The sequence below is a fragment of the Cyprinodon tularosa genome, unplaced genomic scaffold, assembly GCF_016077235.1.
Source record: "Cyprinodon tularosa strain WSP-4 unplaced genomic scaffold, ASM1607723v1 ctg555, whole genome shotgun sequence".
NCBI lineage: Eukaryota > Metazoa > Chordata > Actinopteri > Cyprinodontiformes > Cyprinodontidae > Cyprinodon > Cyprinodon tularosa.
The window spans coordinates 405,049-422,043 of record NW_024039291.1 but is presented as its reverse complement, the minus strand read 5'-3'; the positions used below and the strand labels follow the sequence as shown (position 1 = coordinate 422,043).

Sequence of the window (16,995 nt, the reverse complement as noted above, 5' to 3'; positions counted from 1 at the left end):
ATAACTAATGGTAAAAGTGTCACATTTAACTTTGCTTCATCTTGATAAATAATTTATTTTGGTTTGTGGTGAGCAACAAGTTGGGGCAGCACCGAGTTCAACCACAGAGAAATTAATTGTCTGGATGAAACTATAATTTTTTTTTTAAATACCAACAGGCCAGAATGAAAATGAGATTAAATAAACAAAACTAAGAGTCTTTTTTTAAAATATGAGGAGAAGAAGTAAAAGTAGTTACTCCAGTGAAGTATAGATAGCCAACATTTCTACTTAAGTAGGAGAAGGAAGTATTTGTACTTTTGTTCTTGACCCTTATGAACAGTTTTAGTTTGATGCAACATGTTAGAGCTGAGATGAGCTTTTTAAATCCTGTCAGACTGACTTACATCACTGGGTTATTTGCAGCTTCTGTATTCTGCAGTGAAGTCAATCCTCCAGCGCAACCATAGAAACATGCTAATAAGATCAGAAAGTGCATCATTACAGAAGTGCACACCAATCCCTGACACATGGAGGTAAAATATCTGTTAAAATGTTAAAAGTCTGTAGATTTAAAAATAGTTGCTTGGTGTTCCAATGATCTATAAACGGCTGACATGATAAGGAAGTGAGGTTAATGTTGCACCAATTTTACATCCTGAATCCATTTTTCATAGGAAATCTCAGGAACCATCTGATAATTCACACATAATAACTTTAATCAGCATCGTAACCCAATAAAGTGAGCTTTTTTAGCCAGAATAATTACTATAGCCATGTATAATTCTTTGCAAAAAAATGTAACAGATCTTCTATTGATTAACAATACCGACACTTATGAACAACATCATTTCCAGTTGAGCACTTTTTTCAGTGTGAAAGCACTGGCTATGTACATTCTTGATTTTAGTTTACACACTCATACAAACTACAGCTGGAGCACAGAGCTGGAAACCACAGCGGGCTTCTTCTCTAAAGGGGCGGGGCCAGAGGCAGCAAGGCCTCTCGCACTAGATGTAAACGGCGTTATATCCGAGGTAAACCGTGGGGGGGACGTCAAATGGCCATGGGGGAGTTCATGAGGGGGGGTGCGACCCTTCAGTCTTCTATCTGTGTAGTTCAATGGTTTAAACACAGTCTCCAATGATTGAACAGTGCTGGAACAGTAATTGGCAGATTGTCAGTCAGTCAGTCAGTCAGTCAGTCAGTCAGTCAGTCAGTCAGTCAGTCAGTCAGTCAGGATACAAAAAGCAAAGCCACAGCCAAACCACACTGCTTGTGCCACTGTTAGAAATCGGAGAAACTGGACGATAATAATAAAATACCATCATTTTGTCACAATTAAAGGCATTTGGAAGTTTTTTCCCCCCATTCTCTCTTCTTGTTCTCCGTAGTTTTCATCTTCTTTTTCAGTAAAGTATAGAAACAGTAGAACAAATCAGAGCAGAGTAGAAACAGGCAGTCTTTGGTGGGATGGGGGGCTCTTTGCACGTCTCTGTTACCTGCCCCCCACCTCGCTAAGTGTCATGAAGTGGATGTTGGAGGGGCAGTCGGACATCTCCGGCTGCTGCTCTATAGGGAGGGAGTAGTATCCGTCGTAACCCTGAACTCGTCCTGCAGAAAGCAGCTGCTGCTTCTCCGCCTCGCTCCACGACCTGCTGCCTACATCCCCCAAATCCAACCTCCTTCTCTCCTTCTCCCAAGCTCCCTCCACTGCTCTCTTCCTCGCCTCCTCTCTCACGCGGGCCTTCTCCTCCTCCTCCGTCCCACCGTAACGCACACACAGGCACAGCGCCCCCTGTTGGAGAGTGATATCCGCGAAGCGTCGAGTCCTGCCGTTCACCGTGGCGCTCATTTGGGACACGCTGACGTTCACCCCGTTCTCCAGGAGGCGTCCCCCGACGCCCAGCCCCAGGGCCAGGTCCTCCTCTATCGGCCGGGACTGAAGGAAGTGATGCGTGTCACAGCCGTGCACGGTGAAGCTCAGCCCCGTGAGGTGAACGGCGCCGTTCAGGATGGCTGCCACCCGCCGGCTGTCCTCGCTGGCCACCCCGATGACCTCCGCACTCACCCGACCGTGTGACACTGCAAATCGGATGTTGGGGCCGAGAATGAAGGGTCGCGAGCTGAAGGGCGGCGGACGTGACGGTCTGTGGCAAGCTGAGCCCACGGGCTCTGAGACCAGCGGTAACCTCTCCAGAGAGATAAAGCTCCTCAGCTGCCTTCGCAGTTCACACTGGATTCCCAGCACCATCTGGAAAAAACACAGCTGCTTTTAATCTGCTTGCTTTTACTTCCAGGAAACATTGCATGGACCAAAGTTACCAACGAAGCATCTGGATGACCATGGAGGTTGTTAGATACTGATACTGCTAGGAAAAAAAGTTTAAAAAAACACATCAATCTGAAAAATCTAACATGATCTCTTTACAAAATCACAAAATATTTAAGAAGCTGACAGCAGCCTGGAAGCTAAAGAAAGTGATGATTTACTCTGCATCCACTGAGAAAATGTCTCCAGGTTGATTCCGGCTGTTATTGTCGATGAGACAAATAACTGCAGGAGCAGAAAATAACGGACGTTTAGCAGCTAAAGACTTTCTCTGTGCATCAGCGGCGGACGGTAGCATGCGCTATTAGACAAATGAGTGATGAGGGGAGAAAATGAAAAAGGGAACATGAGTCTTTGCTATATGTAGAAATAAGCTGTGATATTTTTTATGCCAAACTCAACTTCTTGCTTATTACTTTCACTTCTAGTTTTGTCTATTTTAAATGTTTATGTTTTTATTGAAGTTGGGCTTCAAAGGGAAAGTTTAATCAGCTACCAGAGTAAAAACACCCTAATAACCATTTGTTAACAATACGCCGCCACAAGCTATCTATCATCAGCAGCTCTATTTTTAAATCATCTCATATCTCTTAACTTGGCACCTCTGCCCAGGGTCAGGTTCTGCTTCTGCTCTCTTAAGTTGGACGCCTGGCGCTGGTTCAATGTGAGGACAAAACACTAATTCTCAGTTAAACTGAGGTCTTTTCTTTAACTTCTCTAATTTTAGAAAATGAAACTTTTTTCTTTTTAAGTCCTTATATAAGTTTTTAGGACTTTGAAGGATGATTTTCATGCAAATGGCAGAGCAGCTGTCATTGTTACCTGAAACTGACCCCACAGCATAGTCCTCACACCACCGTGCCTCATCAGGGACGGTGGTTATTGAAAAAAGTATTTTAAGGTTATCAAAAATGAAATAATCAATATTCCAAACATTATCTAGAAACGCACCAGGAGGCAGATCTTTTAGTTCTCAGGCTCCTCTCCTGTGGAACCAACTACCAGTTTTAGTCCGTGAGGCAGACACCCTGTCTACTTTAAGGCTAGGCTTAAAACTTTCCTTTTTGATAAAGCTTATAGTTAGAGTGGCTCAGGTTATCCTGATCTATCTCTATAGTTATGCTGCTGTAGGCTTAGACTGCTGGAGGACATAGGGAGCCCTTTTTCATCATTCTGCTTCATTCTATCTCTATTCTCCCACTCTGCGGAATCTGTTAGTTCAATCTCTAACCTTCTGCTCTCTCTGCTTTTTCTCATAGTAGCTTCATCTGGTCTGTTCCTGTTTGGCTGTGACTCCATCCTGGAGAGAAATATCAGCTGTGCTGCTGCCATCAACACCTTCGGTTATAGATAATAGAGTTGGGCCTGTTTTTTAGTGTTTAGTCCTCTTTCGCTCCTAGACATAGCTGCGGTCTGAGCTGTTACTGTTCTCTCTTTATCCCTTTGACATGAAAACTGGTTCAGCAGCTAAACTTTTCCAGACAGAGCCTCCTGCTGTGGAGCTAATTTACTGTCACCTTACATAGAATTATTTATATATAAGAGCGTTTATGTCTATGTATGTATTTGCTCTCCATGCATGCTTGCTGTGAGGGATTGTTGTCATGTGTTGTGAATTGTTTTATATAAATGTTGTTTTCTTCATGTCTGGTGAAGGTCAGGTGTTTAGTGAGTCTTTAGTGGAGACAGGAAATTCTCACCTTGCTGGAGTCCCAGTCCTGAGTCTTTGTCTGAGTCTTCATCAGCTCATATGTCTGCTCCATTCGGCTCACTTCAGGCTTTGGGAATCCTGGGACAACATTATGAAGCTGGAAGCCAAACAGCTGCAGCCACCTACCAATATCTGGACTCACAGACACACAGAAAGAGAAAATGACACTCAGGGAAACAGTTCTAATGCAGCATCTATGCTATGCAGCAAATAAAAAGGCAGTTAAAGCATCACCTCACACAGAAAATCACACAATCTATGGGAGCATAATGTGAGGCGGATCTGAGTGGCAGAGACACGTACAGAATCTGCTATAAACAATCCTGCAGCAGGGAGACGTGACGGGCCGAATGAATGTTCCATTAACCAGAAGGACAAACCCCCCCCTACATCCTCTATTCATCTTCTGCTCTCCTCTTTCATCTCTTTCTCTCACCTGAGCTTCTCTTGGGGCAATAGTGTTGTGTTGACAGACAGAGAGAAGAAAACATGCAGACGTGATAAAAACAGTGTGATGAGAGGAGTGACTATCCTGGGCTGCCGATTCGTCAGTCTCTTTCTCACCTAGCTGGGTGCCCTTTACTCTATCTTTATGCCAGATGTTGTTCTCCAATGAGCTGCAGCTATAGTAGGTCATGAAGATAAATATCTGCCTGCGCCTCCTACTGTCTGTCTGTCTGTCTGTCTGTCTGTCTGTCTGTCTGTCTGTCAGGAAGGGCTTTGGGTTTAGAATGTGCAGCCATGCTTGTTTAAAACCCACCGGTTGTAAACTGCGTCACCTCTTCCACCGTCCCGACTGGGCAGTTACTGTTGAAGGCATACAGGTTGAATGGCTTGGGTTCCTTGCTCAGCTCCCCCCACAGCTCGTGGTTGGGTGAAGTCCATCGACCGGCGAGGGTGTCATAATCCCGTCTGCCAAGGTGGACCAATCGCGTGAAGGGGTCGTATAGCCCTCCATGGAAGCCGATGGTGAGCTGGAAGTCAGGATTGGTGTCCTGGTAGACCTCCCCATAGGGGGTGTAGAGAATCTCTTTGACCAGCCGACCCTTGCTGGAAAACACTGCCCTGGGACTCCCCACGCTGTCGCAGGCCACGTAATACTCCTCCCCACTGCTGAGCTCCATTGCGATGAGATGGCCCTGCAGGTCGTAGTACAGCGACGTGATCAGGTTGCTGCTGTGGTTGTACAGGTGGCTCACCCTGGTGGGGTTTGACAGGTCGGCATAGAAGAACTGCAGCTGCTCGCCCTCGCTGTTCTTGGTGGCTACACGCCGCCCCAGGCCGTCGTAGCGGTACCAGACGGCGCGCTCAGTGGCGCGGTTGAAGACACGGGTCAGCAGACCATTAGAGTTGTAATCGAACAGGTCGTTGGCCCGTTGGCGGAGGAAACCGTCGTCGTCTACGCTGTACTGCAGCTCACCCAGGTGTGTGATCCGATCCCTCTGGTCATACCGTAGAGGTGTGAGTCTGAAAAGAGGAATTAGGGATTTCAGCAGGTGGAACTCAGCATCTCAGAATCTGATTGGGCGAAAATCTGTTATTTCCAGATGGAGATTCCAGCACTTCTTGCTCTGTTTTATATCTTGCCCTCTTACAGTGGCGGCTGGCCCATAGGGGGCGCCTGGGCGCTGCCCTCCATGGATGTGGAGGGGAAAAATCACAATATATATAGATTTTAAAAGTATTATCTTTGTCACTTTTACTTAATAGTATGTGGCTACATGTAATATGAATTATTAAAACAACAACTGCCTCCCATTCATCAGAGTATTTCCGTATCATTTCTCTTCTCGGCCGACTAATATCGCCTTAAAGCCGACTAATATCTTCTCCATAATTAAACTGGTTGATTATTTTTTTTGGTTTGTGACTCAATATTAGACCAAAACATAGATTAACCTTCACAGCCTCAGAAGGACAAGATTTATGGACAAAAAGTAAACCTGGACATGAAATGATGTTTTTATAATGTTTTTGTTGTTGGCATTCATATAAATATACTGGTGAGATAACTTAGTATATGTTTGATTGGTTTTTGGTTTACGTCTATTTTGAATTTATCATCTGGAAAGAACCAGAAGGCCCGACTCTGCTTTAGGAAGACCTTCAGAACCTTCAAAAAGAAGAATTCTCCATAAAGGGAAGAGAATGATAGAAAACAGAGAACATCCTCTTCAGTAGATGGTTAGACAACAGAGTGTCTTCAGTCAGAGGCTTTTCCAGCTCCGGTGCAAGACAGACCTCTGCAGGAGATCCTTCCTGCGTACAGCATCAACATTACTACAACATTTAACGTCCCTTTGGACTTAATAAAGAATTTCTGAATTGAATTATGTAAGGAACAAACTGTTCATCGCCCTAAACAGAAGCATAGCGCCAGCAGCAGCCAGTTTCTATTTAAAAACATGTTTGTCTTCAGCATTGGGAAAAGGAAGCTGGTTGGAGAAGAAGATAAATAAAGAAAGTCCTGGAAGAATCGAGATAAAGGCTTAAAACTTAGAGAGAATTTCAAATGAACAAGGACTTTAAACCCTGAACATACAGCCATAACTTCAATGAATTAGTTTGGATGAAAACATTAACGGCGTCTGCAAAGTTCAGGGTTCAGTTCCAGTTTAAATAATGATGTTAGCAAACACTTCCAATCTTTGGTGGCTGAATTTAAGCTGTTTTTCTCCAAAGAATAGAAATGTAAAAAGTTCAGTGGCAGTTATTGTGAAACAGGAGCAGATCTAACCCAGACCTGTAATTGCAGCACAGGTTGAATCTATAAAGTGTAGAGTGGACGACCTGATTAAAAACACTCGCCTCACTTTCCAGGGTTCTTTTTTATTTGTTAGAGTCGTTAAAACGCGTTACCTTTTATTCCCATCAGCTTCAGCAAAGCGCCGTGTTTTTGTCAAAGCTCTTCACTGAAATAACTCCATTATTCATGCTTTTTGTCATCAGCGGCGCCGCGTGGGCGGCGTGGCGTAAAGAAGATCAAATCGGGTAAAATGCCGAGTGGAGACGCTGACTTACCGAGAACTGGTTCCATGACTGAGCAGGTTGATGTTCCCATTGAGGTCGTATCCGTAACGCCACTGAGGGCGCTCATTGACCCAGGCGCTCTGCAGCTGACTGTCTGCATCGTACTCATAGGTGTAACGGGTCACGTTGCTGTCCACGCCCACTCTGATGTCACAGGTGGTAACGCGGCCCGCTGAGTCGTACTGAATGGTCATCCAGTAGGCGATGGACTTCAGGATCTCATATTGGACCTCAACCACCTGACCATAGGAGTTGAAGACCTTGGTGTGCTTCATCAGATGGGTGGTGATGACCTGAGAAAACCAGCATCAGGATCATTAAGGCTCTAAATGAGCAAAAAAGACTTCAAACATTTGACCATCCGCCATGTTTTATGAATCCTCAAGTTTCAAACCTTATAATGAAAAACAGACGGAGAATTAAACTTGGCACCTCTGCCCAAACTTTGCTATAAAAGCCATTCTGTTCATTAAACTCTACATAGTTTAAGAGTTTACAGTCATGTGTTTGTTTAATGATTTGCTCTATATTTGGCTCGTTAGAAGCAGCAGCCTATTAGCAGGATATAGAACCGATCACATCCTGATGTCTTTGGTTCATTTATATTCATAATATTGATCATAAAAAGCATTTCCTTCATTCCTGTGTTTCTGGCTACATGCTTTGGATCCACATCTGCTCTAATCGACTGTGATAGAGACGCTTCTCCCACAGCCTCACCAGAAAACCGGATTTTTGATTTTCTGTGATACTTAACTGGATTGTAAAAAAAAATACAGCAATTTAATGCATTCCCAACTATTGATTTGGTAAATTTTATAATTCCAAACATTTATTTGTGTCTATTCTTTTATAATGTTATTACTGTCTGTTTTTCCTTTTCTTTGAAACAGCAGAATTTGCATAATAAAATATTTTGTAAATGCGATTATGGGAAGTTAGTAGATCTGTTACTCAGTACTTTAGAGGCCTTTTCACCAAATATTGTTTTTGAGTAAATATATGATGAATCAGACCTACTTTTAATAAAGTCCCACTTTTGGACAGACATTTATACGTGAAATAAAAATGACCTTCCACCTATAATCAGTTTGTGATGCAGTGTTAGAAACAGAGAAGCAGCAGAGTGAATGGCTGCTTTGCAGAAACAGTCTGATCAGTTTAAACATTTCACCGTACAGCTTTCAATGGCAGCGTCTTGCTGACACTCTGGATTTCTGTAAAGCTCTGGAATAAAACCATAACATCCAGCTTAAAGTGCTGAAATGACTTCATGCGCTCAGTTCAGTGCAGAAGCAGAGCCGCTTTTAAACGCCACTCTGAGTTTTACAGACTTCCTGTCAAATATCGGCTAATGGAGCTAGGAGAGCAATAAAAAATAGACCAATAGTGTGATACCTGGTTGAGGTCGTAGAAGATGACGCTGAACTTGCCGAATTGCTCCACCCTCCCCGATACGTCGACGTAACGGTAGAGATCGATGGGCAGAGGGGTCTCATTGATGACGGCCTGCATGCTGGTCACTCTGAAGTTGTTGTAGCTGTAGTCAAATCTGGCATTCACTAAACCCTCCTCACTGAAGCGGAAGATTTGCCGACTGGTCAGGGGACCTTTCAGGACCAGAGGAGAGAAACAATAAATCCACATTTAGAACGGACAGAAATAAAACGAAGGCAGACAGTCGCACTCTGTACCAAATGATACCAAATGAATTCAGATGAAAAGCTAATTCAGCCTCATTAAAAGAGACGGTTCCATCTAAACTGGCTCCACATCACTACGCCATGTCCAGATCTGACCTTTAATATGAGCAGATAATGAAATCTAAAGACAATAGCCCTGCTGTGCTCCTTAATGTCACAACATCAACATTAACAGCAGCTTCCTCAGCTTCTAGCTGCTGCTCCTGATCCTGCTAATGAGCAGCCATTCCTCTGACTGCTTTTAAAATGACAGAGTAGCTCACTTTGGAGGCCATGCATAGCTGGACCAGAACTACATCTATTTTTATTTTCCATGGAGTGTTGATTCAGAAGCTGCGCTAATAGGAAGACGTTAGAGCGGGAATGGGAGGCTTTTCCTGGAGGCTGCAGTCTGTTCATCTCTAGCTGTCACTATTCAAAGCTTCTTCTTCTTTCCTTTTACTCCCTTTGCCTGCTTCTCTGTATCCCTGCCAATCTTTCTTCCACCTTTTGGGGTTCCTAACTTTTCCTTTCCTCCTCTCAAGGGACAATTACTGCCATGGCTTCCCTCTCTGAGGCTCCGTTTGTTCTGCTGAAATGAGATCAGTTAAAGGAAAGGTGAGAGTCTATTCAGAGGGAGGGCAAAGCGATAAACACACACACACATTAGTGACACCTGATCATGGCTCACCAATCACAAAGGCATGGGAAGTGAACCGGCAGCAGAGATGAGAGCCTTTCTAAATGACCCTGGATGAAGTCTGGAACTTAAAGCAATTGTTGAGCTGTGTTAACAATGCAGGTATTTATCTTCTCCGACAGCTAAAGGCTCCTAATGATCCGCTGCAGCAGAATGGCTTCAGCTGGCCGCTCATTTCACAACAAAAACCTTCATTTATTCTCACTGCTAGCCTCTGCAACGTTTTCAGGTTCCTGTTGCTCACAGACGGGAATCGCACGCAAAAACCAACACAAGATCTATTCAGAAAACAACAACTCCATTAGCATAGATCTAGAAATAGAACACTGTATCTTGATAATTTAGGCCTGGGTTGCAGGGAGGCGGCAAACAGTCTGGCCGTAAAGGACATGAGAGTGAAGTTGTCATAAAGCTGTGATAGACCACAAGTCTCTTTAAGCCGAACACACTGGGCCTGATTCACACTTCTAACCCCGGCTGCATCGGGCGCTCATCAAATAGCACTAACTCCACTCAGAACGAAACTACAGAGAGATGAGATCCAATCTGACCCCCCCGTGCAGCTGTCGCTTCACTCAAAACACAATTTCATTGAAATATTAGCCAATGATAAATGAAGTAAAAACAGATTTAAAACAAACTTTAAGCCATTAAAGAAACTAAACCAACCTAAACTCCTACAAAAAGGCAACCTGCAAAAATGATCTAGACTTAAGTCAATATTTCTTAAATTAAGTGTGTTTACCTTAACTTGAAAAAGCAAATAAGATGCTTTGCCAATAGAATCAGTAATTTTACTCTTTCAATAAGACAAGTATATAACAAGCACTTGAAATAAGACAATAAAATTGTTTTTTTTCTTATTTTAAATGTAAATTGTCATGTTTCATTGATAAAGTGTCTCACTAACCTCTGCAATCTAAGAATAAATCCACTTATTTTTACTTAGGTTTCCATTTTTTCCAGCCAATAAATCAAGAGTGATTAATCAGATGTTGCCTGATGACTGTAGGACCTGTAGAATCATCAAATCCATTAAATATAAAGAATATAAACTGCTTGACCTCATGGATCAAGACATCAGAGCTGAAAAAGATAAACCTCTCATTCATGCCAGTATAAAGAAACTAAAGAAGAGATGAGAAGCAAAGTCTATGAGCCTGGAAAGGCTGATTGATTCCTGAAGCTTCAGGACTCCAGCAGCATGTTGTTTTTATCCACATAAGGAGAAAACTGCAGCAGAGGAGGAATGTCCAGAAAAGCTATTCCAAGAGCAGAGAGATGCTTCAGATGGAGACCGTCGTCCAGATTCAACAAGAAACAAAGAAAAAGTTAGAAAAGCCAATAAAACCCAAAGGTCAGGGTCACGTTGCCCAAACTAAAGACACCTGAGAAATTTCTATAATTATTTTAGCAGCTGATTTGTGTGGTTTATTCTGACATAATGCTGAAGACAAAAAGACACCAATAAATGTGGACCTGCAGGACGACATCAGGATTCATTGGAAGCGATTCATGATAGGAGAAGGTTTGTGCATCTGCAAAGATGCTAATGCATTCCACCTCTGAATGATTACACAATAAAATAAAATAAAAGTTGCTGGTGAACATTCCAGGTGAAAACTGTAGGCTTGATTTAAACCTTTTAGGAACACTGTTGGTCTGAAGTTTCATTAATCTGATGTCATTGGTCCTATGCGACATGCATGCTGCTTTAAGCACTAGATGCTGTTTATGAATGTTTGAAGCATCAGCGGCTCTAATGAACGTATAATTAAGACTTTTCCCACTTTGAAAAGGTTTGCATTTGAACAGCGACTAAGACAGAAGGTAAATACGTGAATATTTAACCAAATAAAGTCAAAATAAATATATGTGGCTTTATCCTGTTTTTCTTTGGAAGATATAGAATTGAGGCAGAGGTAAAACACACTCTTATTTTATCAGTTAGGCTGATTTTTTCTCTGTCATAAAACAAAGTGAAATAAGGGACGGTAAATAAATATATTTACATGGAACTAAAAGAGGAACCGACACATAAAATATTTACTTCAATATAAAAGTTGTACTACTGGGCTGCAGTTACTGGGTTTAGCCCATTTCATATATTTTATTGGAACATTCTGGAAATTTTTCTTACATAAAACATCTGAAGTATAGATAACAGCATCTAGAACATAGTAATCCACACATTGAAGCTGGACTGTAAATACAGTGTATTCTATTTCATCTAAATGACATGTTTTTATGCTCTAATAACAAAATAACAGCTGCTATTTAAACCTGAAATGCCTCAAAGGGTCATCGTCAAAAAATAAAAAAAAGTAAAAGCAACTAAATATCATTTAAAGGGAAACCCTCAGATTTTCTGCTTCAGTCGGCTCTGGCTGAGAATCAGATGTTTTTATAGCTTACAGTCTTTATTGTCCGTTTCTCCAGCGGTCTGCAGAACTCCTGTCTGACTCAGAGTATTTAGTTTTATAAAAGAAAAAAAGGTTTTGGTGAATAAACTGTATTAATTAGAATTAAATATTATTTAGAGAGGCTAACGTTGGTTCCATAGATCCAGACACTCTCTTGCTTCTTAAAGAACTGCAATCAGCAGCTTTCACCTGTTTTAGCGCAGATAATATTCAGTTTTTAATAGGGACTAGTTTCTCAGCATAACATTAATTGTAGTAACCGCAGTATTCTAGCTTGAATAAAATTGTATTTTCGCACTCCAAGCATGCACGCACACATACGGCCTAGAAAACAGACAATCAGGAGTTAGGAAGGCGGAACTTAAGGGAGAACAACCAATGAGAGAGGAGTTAAACAGCTCAGTTACTGACTTTAAGGGACAAGGAAGAGCAGGCAGGAAGTCAGACGGAGCAGCAGCAGCTACCAGGCAGCGAAGCTGCAGGAGGAAAAGAAGCGATTGCTGCAACAATGCCGTGTTGTAAATTATGAACATGTTATTCACAACGAATTATTGGTTAAGGACAAGTAGGTCGGTCCAATATTTTGGTAGGGTCAGGTCCCTATGGTCCCTATGCAAACCTACGGCCGTGTCCTGAAAAGCTTCCTGGATGGGAAGCAAAACATCTTCAAACAAAAAAGTCCAGTTGATGGTTTTCTAAGTCTATGTTCTGAGGTGGCCTAGTCAAAGGTTGGATTTAACCCATTTAGGCCGGGAAAGCATTACCGCATTTCTACCATTCAAGCCGGGGGCGCTGTTGCGTCATTCTACCATTGACGCCGGGAGAGCATATAAGTCAAGCAAGAAGAAAGAAGTTTTTTTCAAGCAAACATGGAGGAGTTTGACAGAGAAGAGTTGTCGGAAGGCAGTGATTTTGAGGAGTGTGTCGGCTTTGATGACGGTATAGATGAAAATGATGACTTTGAACGCGCTGAACCAATCGAACTACCACCGCAATGCACGGAGTGTTTAAACCGCACACCTGGAGTGAAAGTTGATTTGCCTGCAGACGCCACACCGCTGCAGGCATTTGAGCATATTTTTAATGAAGAACTTTGGATGCATCTTGTTACCGAGACCAATAGGTACAGTGACCAAACAAACCAAACTCCAACAAGAGCAAAGATGGCAAAGTGGTCACCCGTGACTGTGACGGAGATGAAGACATTTATTGGGCTGTGTATGGGCATGAGACTTCTTGTGTTGCCAGTACGAAGAGATTATTGGCGACAGAGTAAACCTGTCTTCAGGACGCAGTTCCCCCAAAATATGTCCCGGGACAGATTTGTGGCCATCTGGAGGTAAGTTGTATGCAATTTATAACACAGACATATGCATTATTATGCATAATAATACTGTTAATAAGTAATCATCAGATAGTTATTTATGTAATGTTTGTTCTTTATTTTAAAAACGTTTTATGTTGCACATTCTCAATGAAGACATGATCACATATGGAAAAAATAAAAGGTTGAATTTTTTTTTTCTTTTTGATTACTGCTTTTCACTTTTTTTTTTGGAAGAATTTCAAAGATAAAATATATTTTGAGTTCTATCTGCTACAGAAGCTGAGATATCAATAATTTACTAGGCGTTGACACAGTTGCTGAATTTACAGAAAAACTTCAGGTTTTAGGGGTATTTTTTAAAATCGGCCATAGGTTTTTAAGGTGTTTTTTCCAGGCGTTTTAGGCCTAAATGGGTTAAACCTAATCAAGATTGTTTGATCTTAGAAAATAATGTTTGTGTGAAGAAAGCCTCCAATGTTGCCGAATAAAATGAATTCTACAGCAAAGAGTCCAACAGGTCAGTTTTTCAGCTATCTTTGTTTGAAAGCTGTAAATGTGAGAAAAATCCAGAAAGAGAAGCTTCTGAGAAAGACGAGCGTTTTTCTGTTGTTACAGAGAATAGATACCCGTCTGTCTGTATCGTATGGAGCTGATGAAGCCGTCGTGAGTGAGATGGATGGTCTTGACGGTGCCTGAGGCTTCGTCGTAAGTGAAGGTCACCAAGGTGGAGTCATAAACCACCTCCGAGAGCCGAGCTGCTGGCGTATACCTGCACACACACAAAAAAAAAAAAACAGAATTGAAAAATAAGTAGAATAATACAATGCATTTCATTTCCATTGTAGTAAACATGCGACACGGAATGAATAATACAAAGATCCCTCGGGGCCTTAGAGGAAGAGGCTGCAGCTTTCGTCAATATTTCATAGGAATCAGAGCGTTTACTGTGGAAGTCATGATGTGGAGAACAGAGCCGTTTAGAAACGGCGTTCTCATGCAGATGAGTTACAGGAATATATGATGTGATGAGAGGGATGCCTGAATGAGATCAGAGAGGAGGAACCACAGGAGGAACGGACCTGAAATCAGCTTCTCTTCTTACCTCATACCGCAGGTTTGCTGAGCTACGTTTAGGATCTTTAACCATAACTGGGCCAGCTGGCTTTATGCCGACCACTTGCAGCAGCATGAAAGCCCAGAGGCCTCCAGACGTACCTGTAGACGACGCAGCGTCCCGTCCCCAGGTACTGAGTCCTTCTCAGGCGCCCGTCCAGCGTGAAGTCCTGCATGAAGGAGGCCTGGCTCTCCGGTGGGGTGTAGATGTTCCTGTAGTAGCCGATGGAGAGCAGCGACTGCAGGGTGTGCTTCACCATGCTGGGCATCGTCACGGCAACCAGGCGGTCTGTTTGGTCGTAATCAAAGATGTAGCGCCGCTGGCTGTGCAGGAGCAGCATAATGGACTGCAGGATAAGACAGAGGAGAAGCTCTGAACGACTTCACAGCCACATTTCACAGCTTTCCTGTTTCACTTTGGCTGTTCTGATGTTTTCATTCACGGATCAATCCATGGCCGCCTGCAGCGCCTCACTTTATAAAGCTGTTAAACATGTTTCACATTTTAATACTCAAAGATGATTCCATTTATTTCAACGCCTGACATCTAAACCAATCAGCTTAACCCTCAGGAATAATAATAACTGAACTTTATTGATCTCACATTGGAGAAATTTACGCATTTCCCCTGGGAGCAGTGGGCAGCCATAGTGCGGCGCCCGGGGAGCAGGGTGGGGTTAAGGGTTGTTGTTCAGGGACCCAGAGTGGCAGTCTGTGGGAGTGGGACTCGAACTCACAACCTCAGGATTCAAAGCCCTATGCTCTAACCTCTAGGCAGGAAGCTGACGACAGTTTTATTTTAAAAGAAATAGCTTGAATGTAAAGCCCAGAGGATACGCTGTGATGCTTAAACTATTTGATATAATAAGCTATTATAAAATAATAATATATCATTTATAATGTGGACTCTGTGTTTAACCAAATCATTCCAGCTGATGTGGAGTAAAATGATTCATTGGTTGAAGTTTGAAAAGAAGTGGCAGACATTTCCTGTCGCAGCAGAGCATCTGTCAGAGCAGTAGTTTAGTCTGCTGTAAAAACCCCTTTTAGAAAACTGTTGTTTTCTTTTCACAACTTAGAGAAGAAGAAGCTCAGAAAACAAGATGAAGAAGAAAAAGCTGCCAGTCGACTGGAAACGAGATCAGTTATGTGTCACACACATCGGCGTCGCCAGACCCCATTTACTGGGGCACGTGCCCCAGTATAAATGCGCTGTGCCCCAGTATAAATCTCATGAATATTTGCAACAGTGATACATTTTTTTAATGCATCAATTTAGATTATTCCAACGGGAGGAGACGTATATTTCTACTCAAATGTGTAGCAAGTGTGCTGTTAACTCCAAATTGAGGATGTATTAGCGCCCCCACGTCAGCGCATGTCACTGCATGAACTGCAGGTAAACTAACACGCTGCTCTCAACTGTTTTGGATGGGACACTGTGCGGCCGCGACGCATTTTTTTTTTATTGACAGGTAAACGTTGTTCTGGTAACATTTTTTACCTGTCAATTTTATTATTTTCCCAGTGAAACCACATATAGGCTACTAACTGAAAATTACTGCATTGGTTTGTAGATGGATATCAGGAAATTCCTCACACGAAGCAGAGAAAGGGAAGCAGTAAAATAAGATGAGAGAGGGAGGTAAGGTCCCGTGATGAATTAGTGATTTCAGCTAACTAGTTACATTAGGAACGTTATAAGCAACATGATAGATATTTACATAATTATAAATTTAAGTTTTTTAATGTTTGCTGTAGAGAATGAGAATGAAGGTGCTGGAGTAGGAAAGGGAGGAGGAGGCGAGACTGACAGGCGAGAGACAGGACCATGAAGGTGATGAGGGAGCAACAACCAGCGTCCACAAACAAGAAGGGGACATTAGTGACTTAGGGGGAAAACATGATGGTCCTAAACAAGGGAAGTTGTCCCACTATCCCCAGGACAAATTTGGAGTAAAAAAAACTTTCATTTAATTCAAAATGGTTTGAAAGCTTTTTATGGTTGAAAAAGAAAGCCTTGTCATCAAGGATATGCAGTGTGTTTTCAACTTGCTTGATAACACCATGTTCCCCACACTAACGCAGGTCATCCAGATCTCCCTCACAATCCCAGTCTACAACTGGAGGTGTGAAAGGTCATTCAGTGTGTTGAGAAGGCTCCATCATCTTGCTATTTTATCAGTTGAAAAGGAAGAACTTGCTAAGCTGAGTCACAGTCTAGTGATTGACCGCTTTGCAAAAATGATAAATAGGAGGTACACTTTAATGCTCAAAAAATAAAAGAAAAACTTAGTTCAGGATTAGTTAAACTTTCACCTGAACTAAAACTCTGAAACCTAGGAATTAATGATTACTTCAGAATGTGTATAAGGAAACTTTTTATTTTTAAAGTTGGTAATGTTTTATTTTTTACAGCTGCAATGTTGAAAATGTTCATGTTTGTTAAAACAAATATGCTCTTACACTCATTAATATCTCAACTGGTATTTTTGGTAGGAATTTATCAGGGTGGGGCAGTGCTTGTCTGTATTTGTGTATGGCAGGAGGGGCATATGCGATAGGGGGCCAGTGCCCCAGTAAAGCTTTGTGCCTAGCAACGCCCCTGGTCACACAGCTTATGATCCAGCTGATGTAAACGCCATTAGATCTGTGGCGATCCAGATTAACAACAGTTGACACAGGTCACAGATTTCAT

The 16,995-nt window shown here is 42.3% G+C and overlaps 1 protein-coding gene across 2 annotated transcripts in view; it reads right to left on the bottom strand.

The window, feature by feature from the left end:
- Positions 1-677: 677 nt before the first annotated feature.
- The window catches only part of tenm1 (teneurin transmembrane protein 1), a 349,430-nt gene continuing 333,112 nt past the window's right edge, over positions 678-16,995 (bottom strand). For both annotated transcript variants that reach the window (XM_038305307.1, XM_038305308.1), the window contains 7 exons: positions 14,400-14,644; positions 13,811-13,953; positions 8,451-8,662; positions 7,044-7,345; positions 4,783-5,489; positions 4,012-4,154; positions 678-2,233 (listed from right to left, as the gene is read on the bottom strand). In XM_038305307.1, the coding sequence (XP_038161235.1) occupies positions 1,478-2,233; positions 4,012-4,154; positions 4,783-5,489; positions 7,044-7,345; positions 8,451-8,662; positions 13,811-13,953; positions 14,400-14,644 (2,508 nt within the window). In that variant the 3' untranslated portion in view covers positions 678-1,477. The remainder of the gene's footprint in view (positions 2,234-4,011; positions 4,155-4,782; positions 5,490-7,043; positions 7,346-8,450; positions 8,663-13,810; positions 13,954-14,399; positions 14,645-16,995) is intronic.